This window comes from Ailuropoda melanoleuca, chromosome 7 (assembly GCF_002007445.2).
Source record: "Ailuropoda melanoleuca isolate Jingjing chromosome 7, ASM200744v2, whole genome shotgun sequence".
NCBI lineage: Eukaryota > Metazoa > Chordata > Mammalia > Carnivora > Ursidae > Ailuropoda > Ailuropoda melanoleuca.
Window position 1 is genome coordinate 60,744,662 of NC_048224.1, and position 12,219 is coordinate 60,756,880.

A 12,219-nucleotide genomic window follows, 5' to 3' on the forward strand; every position below is an offset into this window, starting at 1 on the left:
CTACAGTCATGTGTCTAGATAATAATGAGTTTCTTAACTGGCAGATCATGTCAGGTCCTTGTGGCAAGAAGAGAAAATACAAGAGAACGATAGCCAGGGCTAAAATAAGGCACCGTAGCCTGCATCCCACTCTTTATTGAAGCCATTTTCCATGAATAATGAGTCTTTCCAGGTTCTGAACCAACTTGTCTGAATCTACACCTGCCTCCAAAGAGCTGCCACGGGGAGGGGTCCCTCGCAGCAAGATGCCGTGGAGTGTGGTCCAAACGTGCAGGTGGGGAGGAAGACATTGTACCCGAGGCTTCCAGAAAACTGTAGCCCCCTGAAGAAACCACTAACACACCATCCACAGAGAATCAAGCATTTGAATTCTGCTGCTGAGACGTAATCTCTAGCCAGGCAGAGATCACCAAGAAGAAGAGGCAGGAACCTCTCCTTCCCAACCTGGGGCTGTTCACGCAGAGGAAGAACAGTCTGAACAATCAGGGAAATCAGGCTGCTCAGGCCAGGAGAGAACGAGAGTCCCTTATTCTTTGTGCAGCCTCTGAGGGGTGACAAGGGATGATGTGTGAGAGGACAGCACAGTCCACCTGTCGTTGGAGCCACTGGAGCCTTCCTGCTGCAGGTGCAGGCCACAGCTTTGACTCTACGATGGTAATTAAGGTTTGATATGAATACATGAATTGCTGGAGCAAAACTGGTGTAAAAAGTGAGAGGAAAAGGAAGGATAACCAGTTTCCTAGTGGAAAAGAGAAAATTGATACAGCAAAGCAAACTATTAGCAAATAGCAAGAAAAATTAAAACCGATTCCTATTTTTATCCCATGACTTGAAATATTCTCATCAAACCAGTAATATTTGGATCTCTTCTGGATTTCACCATGTTCTGCTTAGCAGGTTAATCCTGTGCTGAGATCATATTGTTTTGTTTAGAGTAAGTTTTTATGGAATAAATAAGAAAATCCAATTTTAATATTCTGATTCTCGGAGTCACATGGGAAAGTTTGACTTTTTAGGGCATTATGTTTTCCTAAGAAATGTTATCTGTCTGTTCATTTATTTATATCTTACTTTAGCCCTTTAAAAGTAAGTTTTGCTCGTTTGTTTCCAGAAAAGTTGGGAAAACGAAATGAATCCCTGACTAAGTGGAGAGCTAATGTCTCGTCTTCCGTGTTTGTTTCTCTCTCTGAGCAGGGCAGAGAGCCAACAGAGAGTGCAGCAGCGTCCCCAGCCCACGGGGGACCTAGGAGGGAGAGGGTCCTATTTTTAATGGCAGTGACACAAGACTATTGGTTTTTATGTTCCAGACACAATGCTGGGAAAGACCTTGTCCTTTGAGCTTTCATTATTCCAGAGCTCAAGCAGAAAGAAAGAGTGAGACCCCAACCAGTAAGAAGAACACAGCTCTCTGCGGGTCATAAACACAGGCACCAAGTTCTGCCCTGTAATCATGAGGACCCTGGCACCTCCAGCCTGTTCACGACCCCACAAGAAGGCCACTGACTTCAGCTACTAATCAGCACAAAATGATGTTTCTCATATTCATATTCTGAGGCTTTTCTGTTTCCTTCTCTCTATGCACTTCGTTAAGCAATAGAAAAAAATTTTTTAAAGATTTATTTATTTATTTATTTATTTGACAGAGATAGAGACAGTCAGCGAGAGGGAACACAAGCAGGGGGAGTGGGAGAGGAAGAAGCAGGCTCCCAGCAGAGGAGCCTGATGCAGGGCTCCATCCCTGAACGCCGGGATCACGCCCTGAGCCGAAGGCAGACGCTTAACGACTGCGCCACCCAGGCGCCCCAGCAATATAAAATATTTTAGGCATAAAGCCAATACACAGAGAGCTTACTGTCTAATAGACGAGAATATCTTACTCAATGTAAGCCTTGTGAAGACATCAATTTTTTTCTTACCAATAAGTATTTACTTAATGAGAGTCGAATGGATAAATGACCCACGTGTAAAGGCATTTTTATAGCCAATGGTTAGAACTTATATGGAGACAAATTTCAGCTAGAGTTTTTTCAAAACAAAACAGCTTTTAAGGGTCAAATATTCCTCATTACCAAAAATATTCAAAGAAAAATGGAGTGTCCATTTTCCAGTGATGTTATAGAAAGAATTATGAAATTATTTGATTTTGTGCAAAATTAAGAATTTTAAGTTTTGAATGGGGGAGGGAAAGATGGGCGTGGGGGCAGGGTTGCCGGAGGGGGCAGGGTTGCCGACTTTCCTCCCAGGTGGTGTACTTCTCCGCCACCTATCCGTACACCATGCTGATCACCCTGTTCTTCCGTGGAGTTACGCTGCCTGGGGCCGAGGAGGGCATCGTCTTCTACATCACACCCAACTTCCACAAGCTGTCCGACTCGGAGGTGAGTGGCCTTCCCGGATTCCCCGCTCCCACGGGCTGAGTTAAGAGCACACCTGAGTCCTGAGCCACCATTTACCAGCTTTAGGATAAGTCACTGCACCTCTCTAAACTCATATGTAAACTGAGATGATTTCCAGGTACAGCTGGTTACCACATGCAAAAGGCCATGGGGCACTGTGGCTATGATTATAATTTTGACTGTTTTTCATTCATTCTACCTATACGTGTGGCTGGATGCGGCAACCCAGATCTTCTTCTCCTACGGATTGGGGCTGGGATCCCTGATCGCTCTTGGGAGCTATAATTCTTTCCACAACAATGTCTACAGGTGAGAGAGCCCAGGAGCGCCTTCCTTCCTGGCCACGCCCCCTCAATGCCACGCCCACGCCCGGTCACGCCCCTTATAGACCACGCCCTGTGGCCTTTCTCCACTTTCAACTCCACTCCTCTCTAAACCACTTCCTCCTTCTGGTTCCACCCCCTCCCTGGGATGGGTTGGGGGCACCTGCCCTGTAATCCTGCTCCCAGGCACCCTCTTCTGCCCCCTCCCCTTGTGCCTCGCTAACCACTGCTCCTGGCTCACCTCCTTGCCAGCCCCACCCTCACTGACTCCACCGTTTCTTCTCTGCAGGGACTCCATCATTGTCTGCTGTATCAATTCCTGCACCAGCATGTTCGCAGGATTTGTCATCTTCTCCATCGTGGGCTTCATGGCTCATGTCACCAAGAGGTCCATTGCTGATGTGGTGGCCTCAGGTCAGCGCCGTGCATGGGAGGGCCAGGGCTACTGGGGTGGGAGGGGCTAACACGCGGGATCTGCGGTCATTCCCACCATCCCTAGCAGGAGCCAGGGGACAACCGTGCAGGCAGAGGGAAGAACCAGTACAAAGGCCAGAGACAGAGACAGGGATGAGTGTGGTGTGTTGGCTCCCCGGCACTGGGCATCACTAAGTGCCAGGCAGAGCAGGCAGCATTTTACGGGAAACTTTCCAACACTATGGAGTGCATGCTTTTTTATTCCATTTACTAGGTAAGGAAACTGAGGCTCGTGGACCATGTTCACCAAGCTAGAAAGGTGGAGAAACTGGCTGATCAAAAAGCTTAGGCTCTTAATCGCCTGGCCATACTGGCACTTCCTGCACAATCCTGCCTTTTGCAGGGAGAAGACCGAGTCTTGCCCCCTGGGGTATAAACTTTGTTCCTACTCATCACCATGACCATGACATACTCATCACCATGACCATGACACCATGTTCATCCCCCATGACCTGAATCTTTGCTTTTGTCCCACTTCTAAACATGTTCTCACCAAGCAGGCTGTACCCACTCTGCTCACCACACTGTCATCAATGCTGCAGGGTCTGAGGAGAACCCCAGGCAACCCCTGCCTCCCTACTTAGCCAGGAAAGCAGTGAACATGAGGGACCCATGGTGTGCACAGCAGAGGCCCTGTGGCTTGGGGAGGCAGCAGGACTTGTCCCTTCCCCATCATGGAGAACTGTGCTGGTCATGTGGAAAGGAACTTTCTCCACTGATGTCCTCATCTTCTCTACAAGGGCCAGCTTGTTTCTCTGGCATTCCCCAGCTACCACCCCCCTTTCCTGAGCCAGACCCAGGGAGGTTACAATTTCTTTCCTTCTCCTTCCAAGTTTTCCCCTGATCTCTTGACTAACCCCCACCCAGACACTCAAATACAGTATGTCCCAAAGTCACCTCTTTAGACCTTCTCCTCCCCTGTGCTCCCTGCTGCAGCAAAGGGTGCCACCGTCCCGTAGCCAGGACAGCCCCAGCATCATCCTTCGCCTTCAGTCCATAAACCGACCAATACCAGGACCTGCCCATTCCACCTCCTAAGTATCTCTCCGTCTGGCTTCCTCTCTGCACCTACACCATCCCCAGTGGGCCAAACTGCCACAGTCCCTCCTTTCATCTCACTGGGCCCCTGGCCCCAACCCTACTGCCTCCTCCATCTGCACACACTCTGTATCCTCATTCAGTACGTTTTTTCTTCTTCTTTTTTGTCCTTCCCTCCACAGGCCCTGGATTGGCGTTCCTGGCATACCCGGAGGCGGTGACGCAGCTGCCCATCTCTCCCCTCTGGGCCATCCTCTTCTTCTCGATGCTGCTGATGCTGGGCATTGACAGCCAGGTGAGGACACCCTCCCTGGCACCTGCAGGAGCCCCCACCCAGCCTCATTGGTCTGGGAACAAGCAGGGAGAGGAGGCCATTGGCCATTGTCTTAGGCCTCCAGGAAGATGGCCAAGAGTTTCAGACCCATAGACTGTTCCACCACATGATACTTCAGGATGGACCAGCTCAGCCACCTCCCCCATTTTCCAGTTGGGAAAACTGATGTCCAGAGGGAAGGGACTCTCCTGAGGTCACAAAGAGAGGCAGAGGCAGATTCAGATCCTGGGGCTTCCCTGGCTCTGCTGTCCCGACAATGCCGGATCCCTTCGGTCTTGCCCCAGAGAGTCAGGTTCTGGGTGGCTTGGGGCTGGGGTCTGCCGCACATGGCTGACCTTCGTCCCCCTCGAAGTTCTGCACTGTGGACGGCTTCATCACAGCCCTGGTGGATGAGTACCCCAGGCTCCTCCGCGGCCACAGGGAGCTCTTCACCACTGCTGTCTTCATCGTCTCCTACCTGATCGGCCTCTCCAACATCACCCAGGTGAGCTCACCGGGCACGCCTGTGGTGCACCTGCCCCAGGCCTGCCTGCAGGTCCTCTCCACCCCAGCCTCGTGCCCCCACCCTTCATCTGTTCCTTGAGCACCATCTCTGTGCCAAGCACAGCAGTGAGGGAGATGGGGACCCTGTCCTCAGGGTGGGAGAGTGGGAGACACAGACACTGAGCTAGAAAAGATAAGACACAGCTGGAGAATACAGCCCCTAACTCAGCCTGGGGCACCCAGGACTGCTTTTGGGAGGAGGGGGTAAAGGTACTGAGTTTTTAAAAATGCACACAAATTAATTAGACAGTGGAGCTGGAGTTGGGCCTTTGACATTGACACTGCCCCTTCTCCCCGCTTCCACTTTTCTTTTACTATTGATATTAATGAGCAGTCCTGTCTGTATTCAAGGCCCTCCTGGCCTAGTCAGAAGGCATACACATAACTGATGAATTGTACGGTAAATATGAATGACCCTAAAGCCATGAACTCAGCCCTGTGGTTCTACCCTTGCATTCAAATACAGTTCATTCCCAGAATATTGTTCATTTCTTCTTTTATTCCTCCCTAGTTGTTAAACACTCCCCGTGGGCCTGTCATGACACTGGAGACTCAGCAGTGAATGACAGACACAATATCTGCTCTCTTAGTGCTTACACTTTGGTGGATAAGACTGACAGACAAATCATTTCAGAGATCGTTCAGTGCCATGAAGAAAAGACGGTAGTGGGACAGGGAATGACCAGTGAGGGATGATGCTTCAGACAGAGTAGTCAGGAGAGGGCCCTCTGAGGAAGTGTCAGTTGAACTGAGACTCAAATGATGAGGAAGAGACAGCCAGGGGAAGATGAACATAGCAGGTGCAAAGGCCCTGAGGTAGGCATGGGCTTGGTAAGTTTGAGGGGCAAAGGGAGTGAGCAGATAGGTGGAGGGTCCAGAACCAGGCCATGTAGGAACTTACAGACCAGAGCCATTTGGATTTTGTTTTTCATTTATTTTATTTTATTTTATTTTATTTTATTTTATTTTATTTTATTTTATTTTATTTTATTCTCTCAACTTTTTTATGTTATATTTATGTCCTGTTGAAGCCATGGAAGGTTTTAAGCAGGGGAAAGATATAACTGATTTAGCTTCGTGGAGAGATGGATGTGATGACCAGCTCCTTTCTCAGTCCTCCAGGATTCCCAGAAGTGGGGCATTGCTCTTCCCGGACATCTGCTTCCCAATTCCCAGGGAGTTAATGATCACACCCCCTCCTAGTTACTAGGCCTTCAATGCTTCTTTTAATCTTCCCTTAAGCCTCCTTGCTGCAGTGTTGTCTCACACCTACCTCGCCAGACGGCAGAGCCCAGGTTGGCTGTGAACTGAGTGCCCTGGGCCCTGGTGGGAATTGGACCCCCTCTCACTGCTTTTCCTCTTTTAGGGGGGCATCTATGTCTTCAAACTGTTTGATTACTACTCTGCCAGTGGCATGAGCCTGCTGTTCCTTGTGTTCTTCGAATGTGTCTCCATTTCCTGGTTTTACGGTGAGTGTCAACCCTCCTTTTTCCTTCCCTCCCTCATTCATTCGTTCATTTCTTCAGTCGTCATTCAACAGATACAGCTTGAACACCAAGCCCTTTCTATATGTTAGTTGACAATTGACCCTTGAACAACCCAGGTTGGAACAGCACAACCTACTTGTTCTGTGTATAGATACAATACAGTATTTTTTGATACTCATTTTGATATAGTGCAGTACTGTAAATGTATTTTCTTTTCCTTAAGATTTTCTTAATAACGTTTCTTTTCTCTAGCCGACTTTATTACAAGAACACAGTATATAATACACAGAATATACGAAGTATGTATTAATCAATTGTTTGGTATTGGTAAGGCTTCCAGTCAACAGTAGGCTATTGGTGGTTAAGTTTTTGGGGAGTCAGAAGTTAGATGCGGATTTTTTTTACTGTTTATTTATTTATTTATTTAAATAATAATATTTTTTATTATGTTAGTCACCATACAGTACATCCCTAGTTTTTGATGTAAAGTTCCATGATTCATTACTTGCGTATAACACCCAGTGCACCATGCAATACATGCCCTCCTTACTACCCATCACCANAGTCAGAAGTTAGATGCGGATTTTTTTACTGTTTATTTATTTATTTATTTAAATAATAATATTTTTTATTATGTTAGTCACCATACAGTACATCCCTAGTTTTTGATGTAAAGTTCCATGATTCATTACTTGCGTATAACACCCAGTGCACCAAGCAATACGTGCCCTCCTTACTATCCATCACCATCCGGATTTTTGACTCTGTTGGGTGGGGGGTCAGAGCCCCTAGCTGCCACTTTGTTCAAAGATCAACTGTATTTGGTCCTCACAACAATCTGATCAAGTTAGCACAGGGTGTCCCATATTTAAGAGACACCTTAAGATGGGTTAAATAAATTCATTTAAAGTGGGAGCCAAAATTTCTTCATAAATTTTGGGATAAGAGGGTTTGAGATTTTATCTAGAAATGTGACACCAGGGGCGCCTGGGTGGCACCGCGGTTGGGCGTCTGCCTTCGGCTCAGGGCGTGATCCCTGCGTTGTGGGATCGAGCCCCACATCAGGCTCCTCTGCTGTGAGCCTGCTTCTTCCTCTCCCACTCCCCCTGCTTGTGTTCCCTCTCTCACTGGCTGTCTCTATCTCTGTTGAATAAATAAATAAAATCTTTAAAAAAAAAAAAAAGAAATGTGACACCAACACTAAAAAGAAGAAGTTCTAAAGTGAAATATTTAACAAAAGCGGGGCTATGGTGAAGAGCACGCACTCCCTTAGAGCAAAGAATGGAGGAACCGATGATTTTATTTGTTTATTTTGTGGCCTGAGGTTCCAGAGTCCGCTGCATGATAGTCAAAAGGATGTCCTTCCCTGTGCTTTGATTATCCCAGCAAGAAAATGTGTTCGAAATGTTTTCCCAGGTCCCTCTTAGTTCTTGATATTGACTGTACTTTCTTTGCCACCTGCCCCTCCCTCTCGTCCTCCCTCCCACTCAACTGGCTTCCTCACTGGTCTGTGGCTTTGCACAGAATCCCAGTGATGCCCAACGTCAATCTTGGGAACTTAGTGATACCTGCGGTGTTTTGCAGGCTCTGTGGTTCTTCTTTGCAGTCTATCACCGGTTGCTCGTAGCAACAGAGCAGCGGGGAAAACCGCTCTGTCCAGCAGAGTTTTGAAGGAGTGGCTAGGCTAACTGTTGGGTGGGAGGGACACTGAGAGAGGTGAGGACATGCTTTATAAGCATAATCTTTTGTTGGTGGATATTTTCATGTGAGGTGCCTGGCTTTCTCACACAACCCACTTGCTGGGGGTTATTGAATGCTTAGATGACAAGCTGCCCCCACCCCTGGAGCGCTAATCCCATGTTACAAAGAGGTTGAAGCTTCTAGAGGTCAGGTATCTTGTCTGTGGTCTTACTGCCAGAAAGTGGCAGACTGAAACTTTGAGCCTGCAGTGCCCACAGCTCATTCATTCCTCCTGCTCTCGCTCTGAATGTCACAGGTGTTAACCGATTCTATGACAACATCCAAGAGATGGTTGGCTCCAGGCCCTGTATCTGGTGGAAACTCTGCTGGTCCTTCTTCACCCCAATCATTGTAGTGGTAAGGACAAGTCCTGACCAGCCCTGTTAGGATGAGGCCAGACCAAGCCCTGGGGTGACTCAGGTCCTGAGAGAAATTTCTGGAGGCAAAGATACCCATTCCCTAATACTTTTCAATCCCATTTGCTGAGCATCTACTCTGTGCCCCGCATGACACCAGACACATTACATCATCCGTGCAAACCTCAGCGAGATAAGCATTCTTGCCCCCACTTGACCGCTGAGGGACCCAGGCTCACCCTGCCAGCATCACTCCACTAGTTGATGCAGCATTCAAACCAGGTGGGCCTGATTCTGAAGCCCGAGCCATGGGCTCAAGGAGGCCTCCCATCCTCAGCATCCTTTCTTCCCTCAGGCAGGAGGAAACTGAGGCATGAGCAGGCCTGGGACAGCTGCCCCAGGTCCTTGGGGTGGGGGCTAGGCCACTGCATGGGTTGTGTCCTGCACAAAGGCCCTCAGCTGATGGCAGACTCGAGGCTGACATCCAATCCTTGCTGTTTGCCAAGCTGGTTAACTTGGAGGAAAGGATGCCTTTTTTACTGTCCTCCCAGAAAGGGTCCCTTTTTCTGTTGGGCAGAGGGCACCAACTTCAAATTGGTTCTCCCAGAAGGGGTCCCATTTCCTGGTGGTTCTCACAGAGAAGCCACCTTTTGCTAGTGGTCCTCCCATAGGGGAAGCCTTTTCCTATTCTATACGAAGATGTCTAATGTACTAGCAGTGGCCTTCAGTGCAGGATTCCCACGATGCCAGGCCCTTGTGAGGGTCAGCTTCAGGGTCTAGGAAGGGGCCTTGGTTGTCCAGTCTGGGGGACTGTGTCCCATCCCCTCTCCTCCCCCCTCCCCAGGGTGTGTTCATTTTCAGTGCTGTGCAGATGACTCCTCTCACCATGGGAAACTACGTGTTCCCCAAGTGGGGCCAGGGCGTGGGCTGGCTCATGGCTCTGTCTTCCATGGTCCTCATCCCTGGGTACATGGCCTACATGTTCCTCACCTTAAAGGGCTCCCTGAAGCAGGTAGGTCCCTTCTTCGCTTTTCAGATTGCTAGCTCCCTTCCCCTGCTGTGCTGGGCACAGCCCCTGCCCACAGGGAGCTCAGTCTACTTAGGAAACAGACAACTCAATATCCAATGACAACAGAATGTTGGAAGTGCCATGATTTGGGTAAACCAGGGAGATGGGTTAGCCCTGCCTGGGTTGAGGAGGGTTAAGGAAGGCTTCTTAAAAGAGGAGATAGCTAAGAAGAGGCCTGAGGATGAGCCAGAGTTAAAAGTAGAAGCAGAAAGAATGTTCCTAGAAGGGGATAGGAAGTATGTGCAAAAGCCCAGGGGTATAAACAGCCTTTGATGAACCAAAGGGAGATCATTGTGGCTGGAGGGTAGAGTAGAGAAGGATGCAGACGGGGTGACAAGAGATGAGATTGAGGATGTAAGAAAGTTAGGCCAGATCATGAAGGCTTTGAAAATAGGACAAGGACTTTGAACTTTATCTTGAGGATAATGAAGAGTCTCAGGGGTTTGAAACAAGTGAAGGGTGGGGTCCGTTGTATTGTGGGCTTACTCTAGACCCCTTTTGTGGGCTCAATAAAGACAAAATGTGGTCTTACCCTCAAGAAAATATGTAAGGCATGGTGCCCTCGGCCGGGCCACCAGCACATTCTAGTTCCGCACCAGCTGTTTGTTAAATGATATTGAATTCTCAAGTGAAACAAGGCAGTGCTGGAGGTATCCAGGTGCTAGAGACACTGATGGATTAAGTGTAAGCTGAGAAGATTCACTGGGGAGACGTGGATAATCAGAATATGGGGGGGCACAGCTGGGAGGCCTTGGAATCGTGGTTCTCAACCTTATTTCTACTAAGATGGACCTTCCAGACCAATTGGAGCCAGAAGAGGGAGCTCTGTGGTCTGTGGCCTGAGGAACACAGGGTGGGAGTTCATGTGCAGCCCCTGGACCAGCCTCTCTTTTCACAGATGGAGAAACTGAGGTCAAGCGGGAAACCACTTCCCCACAGCTTGCAGGAAGTTATTAGGAGAGCTGAGGCTTGCAGCCCCTTCTTCCAGCTCTAGGCCTGATGCTTTCATTTTCCGCAGTCGTATGCTGAGCTGCAAAAGGCAGTCAGGTCTTGGAGCGGCAGAGAGGCAGAGGTGGTGCTTTTGAGGAGGGGAGCATAGCTTGTGCAAAGGCCCAGGAGTGGGCACATCTGAAGACAGTGCATGATCTGAGGGGATAGGCTTTGGGGGAATATGTGTGGAGAAGGTAGTGGGAAATTCATCCATTCAGGAAATATGTATTGAACACCTACTATGTGCCAGGCAGTGTTCTCAGTGCTAGAGACACAGTTGTGAGAAAAACAGGCAAAGTCCCACCCACTCCAGGCTTATATTCTAGTAGAGGAAGACCAACGGTTAACAAAATAAAAGCATGTTACATAAAGGATGAGTGCTATGAAGAATAATAAGAGTAGAAAGGGGTTTTAGGGAGTGCTGAGTGAGGCCTCGCTGAGAAGGAACACTGAGCCAAGACCTAAGGAGGCAGAGATGGAGCTGTGTAATTATCTGAAAGGAAGGATGTCTCAGACAGAGGGTACAGCAAGTGCAAAGGCCCTGAGGCAGGTGCTTGTTTGGCATGTGTGTGGAACAGTGAGGGGGCCAGAGAGTATGGAGGATGTGGGGATGANTCAGAGAGTATGGAGGATGTGGGGATGAGGCCAGAGTAGGGGTGCGTTTAGAACGCAGAACAGGCAGGAAAGACTTGAAGAGGTGGGGGAATGGAGCAGCCAGTCTTCCTCCTTCTAGCCCAAATTCTCCCTGGTACCCACAGCGCGTCCAGGTCATGATCCAGCCCAGCGAGGACATCGTTCGCCCAGAGAATGGTCCGGAGCAGCCCCAGGCCAGCGGCTCAGCCAGCAAAGAGGCCTACATCTAGGGGTGTCTGGCGGCTTGGCCGACCCGACACTCTCACCCCCCACCTGGCTGAACGTGACCACCACTTGATGTCTGAAGATACCGTCTATCTCAACCTACCTCGAGTGGCGAGTCCAGACACCATCACCATGCAAAGAGAGGGGAGGTGGGGGACAGTCCCCCCCCCGGTGGGCCCCGCCGTGGGCAGACATACCCGATGGCCCCAGCACCTGCACGCTGGTGACCTTTTTAATCCGGGCCCCATAAGCATCAAGCAATCAGCCTTTGTGACTGTGCAGTAGATCGTTTTTATCCTGCCAGCGAGCGCAATGCGGTGAGACCACACGCTTATGGCTTTTAGTCATATTCCTGACTGTTCTCTTACTGCCGAAACCCATGACTCTTATCTCGGACTTTGCCGGAGTTCGGTTCCGTTGGAACGCTGCTCTGTACACATGAAAAGGGCATTTCGTATAATGGGGATTTCCAGGGAGAGCTCACTCGAGTAGCAGGGAGCCCGCGGAGCTCAGACTTTCATTTTTTTGTTTATCCTTCCCGAGGCAGCTTTGACAAAACAACCCCCAAGGACCTCCATCAGTTTCCCCCGCCGCCCCCCCCCCCAGCTGCT

General features: G+C 49.2%; 1 protein-coding gene across 1 annotated transcript in view; it reads left to right on the forward strand.

Annotated features, from left to right (window-relative positions):
• Positions 1-11,613, forward strand: part of LOC117802933 (sodium- and chloride-dependent GABA transporter 1-like) — a 22,735-nt gene extending 11,122 nt beyond the window's left edge. The window contains exons 2-10 of the mRNA XM_034663769.1: positions 2,244-2,378; positions 2,602-2,705; positions 3,009-3,133; positions 4,414-4,526; positions 4,918-5,049; positions 6,475-6,577; positions 8,592-8,692; positions 9,536-9,703; positions 11,509-11,613. Of these exons, the coding sequence (XP_034519660.1) occupies positions 2,244-2,378; positions 2,602-2,705; positions 3,009-3,133; positions 4,414-4,526; positions 4,918-5,049; positions 6,475-6,577; positions 8,592-8,692; positions 9,536-9,703; positions 11,509-11,613 (1,086 nt within the window). The remainder of the gene's footprint in view (positions 1-2,243; positions 2,379-2,601; positions 2,706-3,008; positions 3,134-4,413; positions 4,527-4,917; positions 5,050-6,474; positions 6,578-8,591; positions 8,693-9,535; positions 9,704-11,508) is intronic.
• Positions 11,614-12,219: the final 606 nt, after the last annotated feature.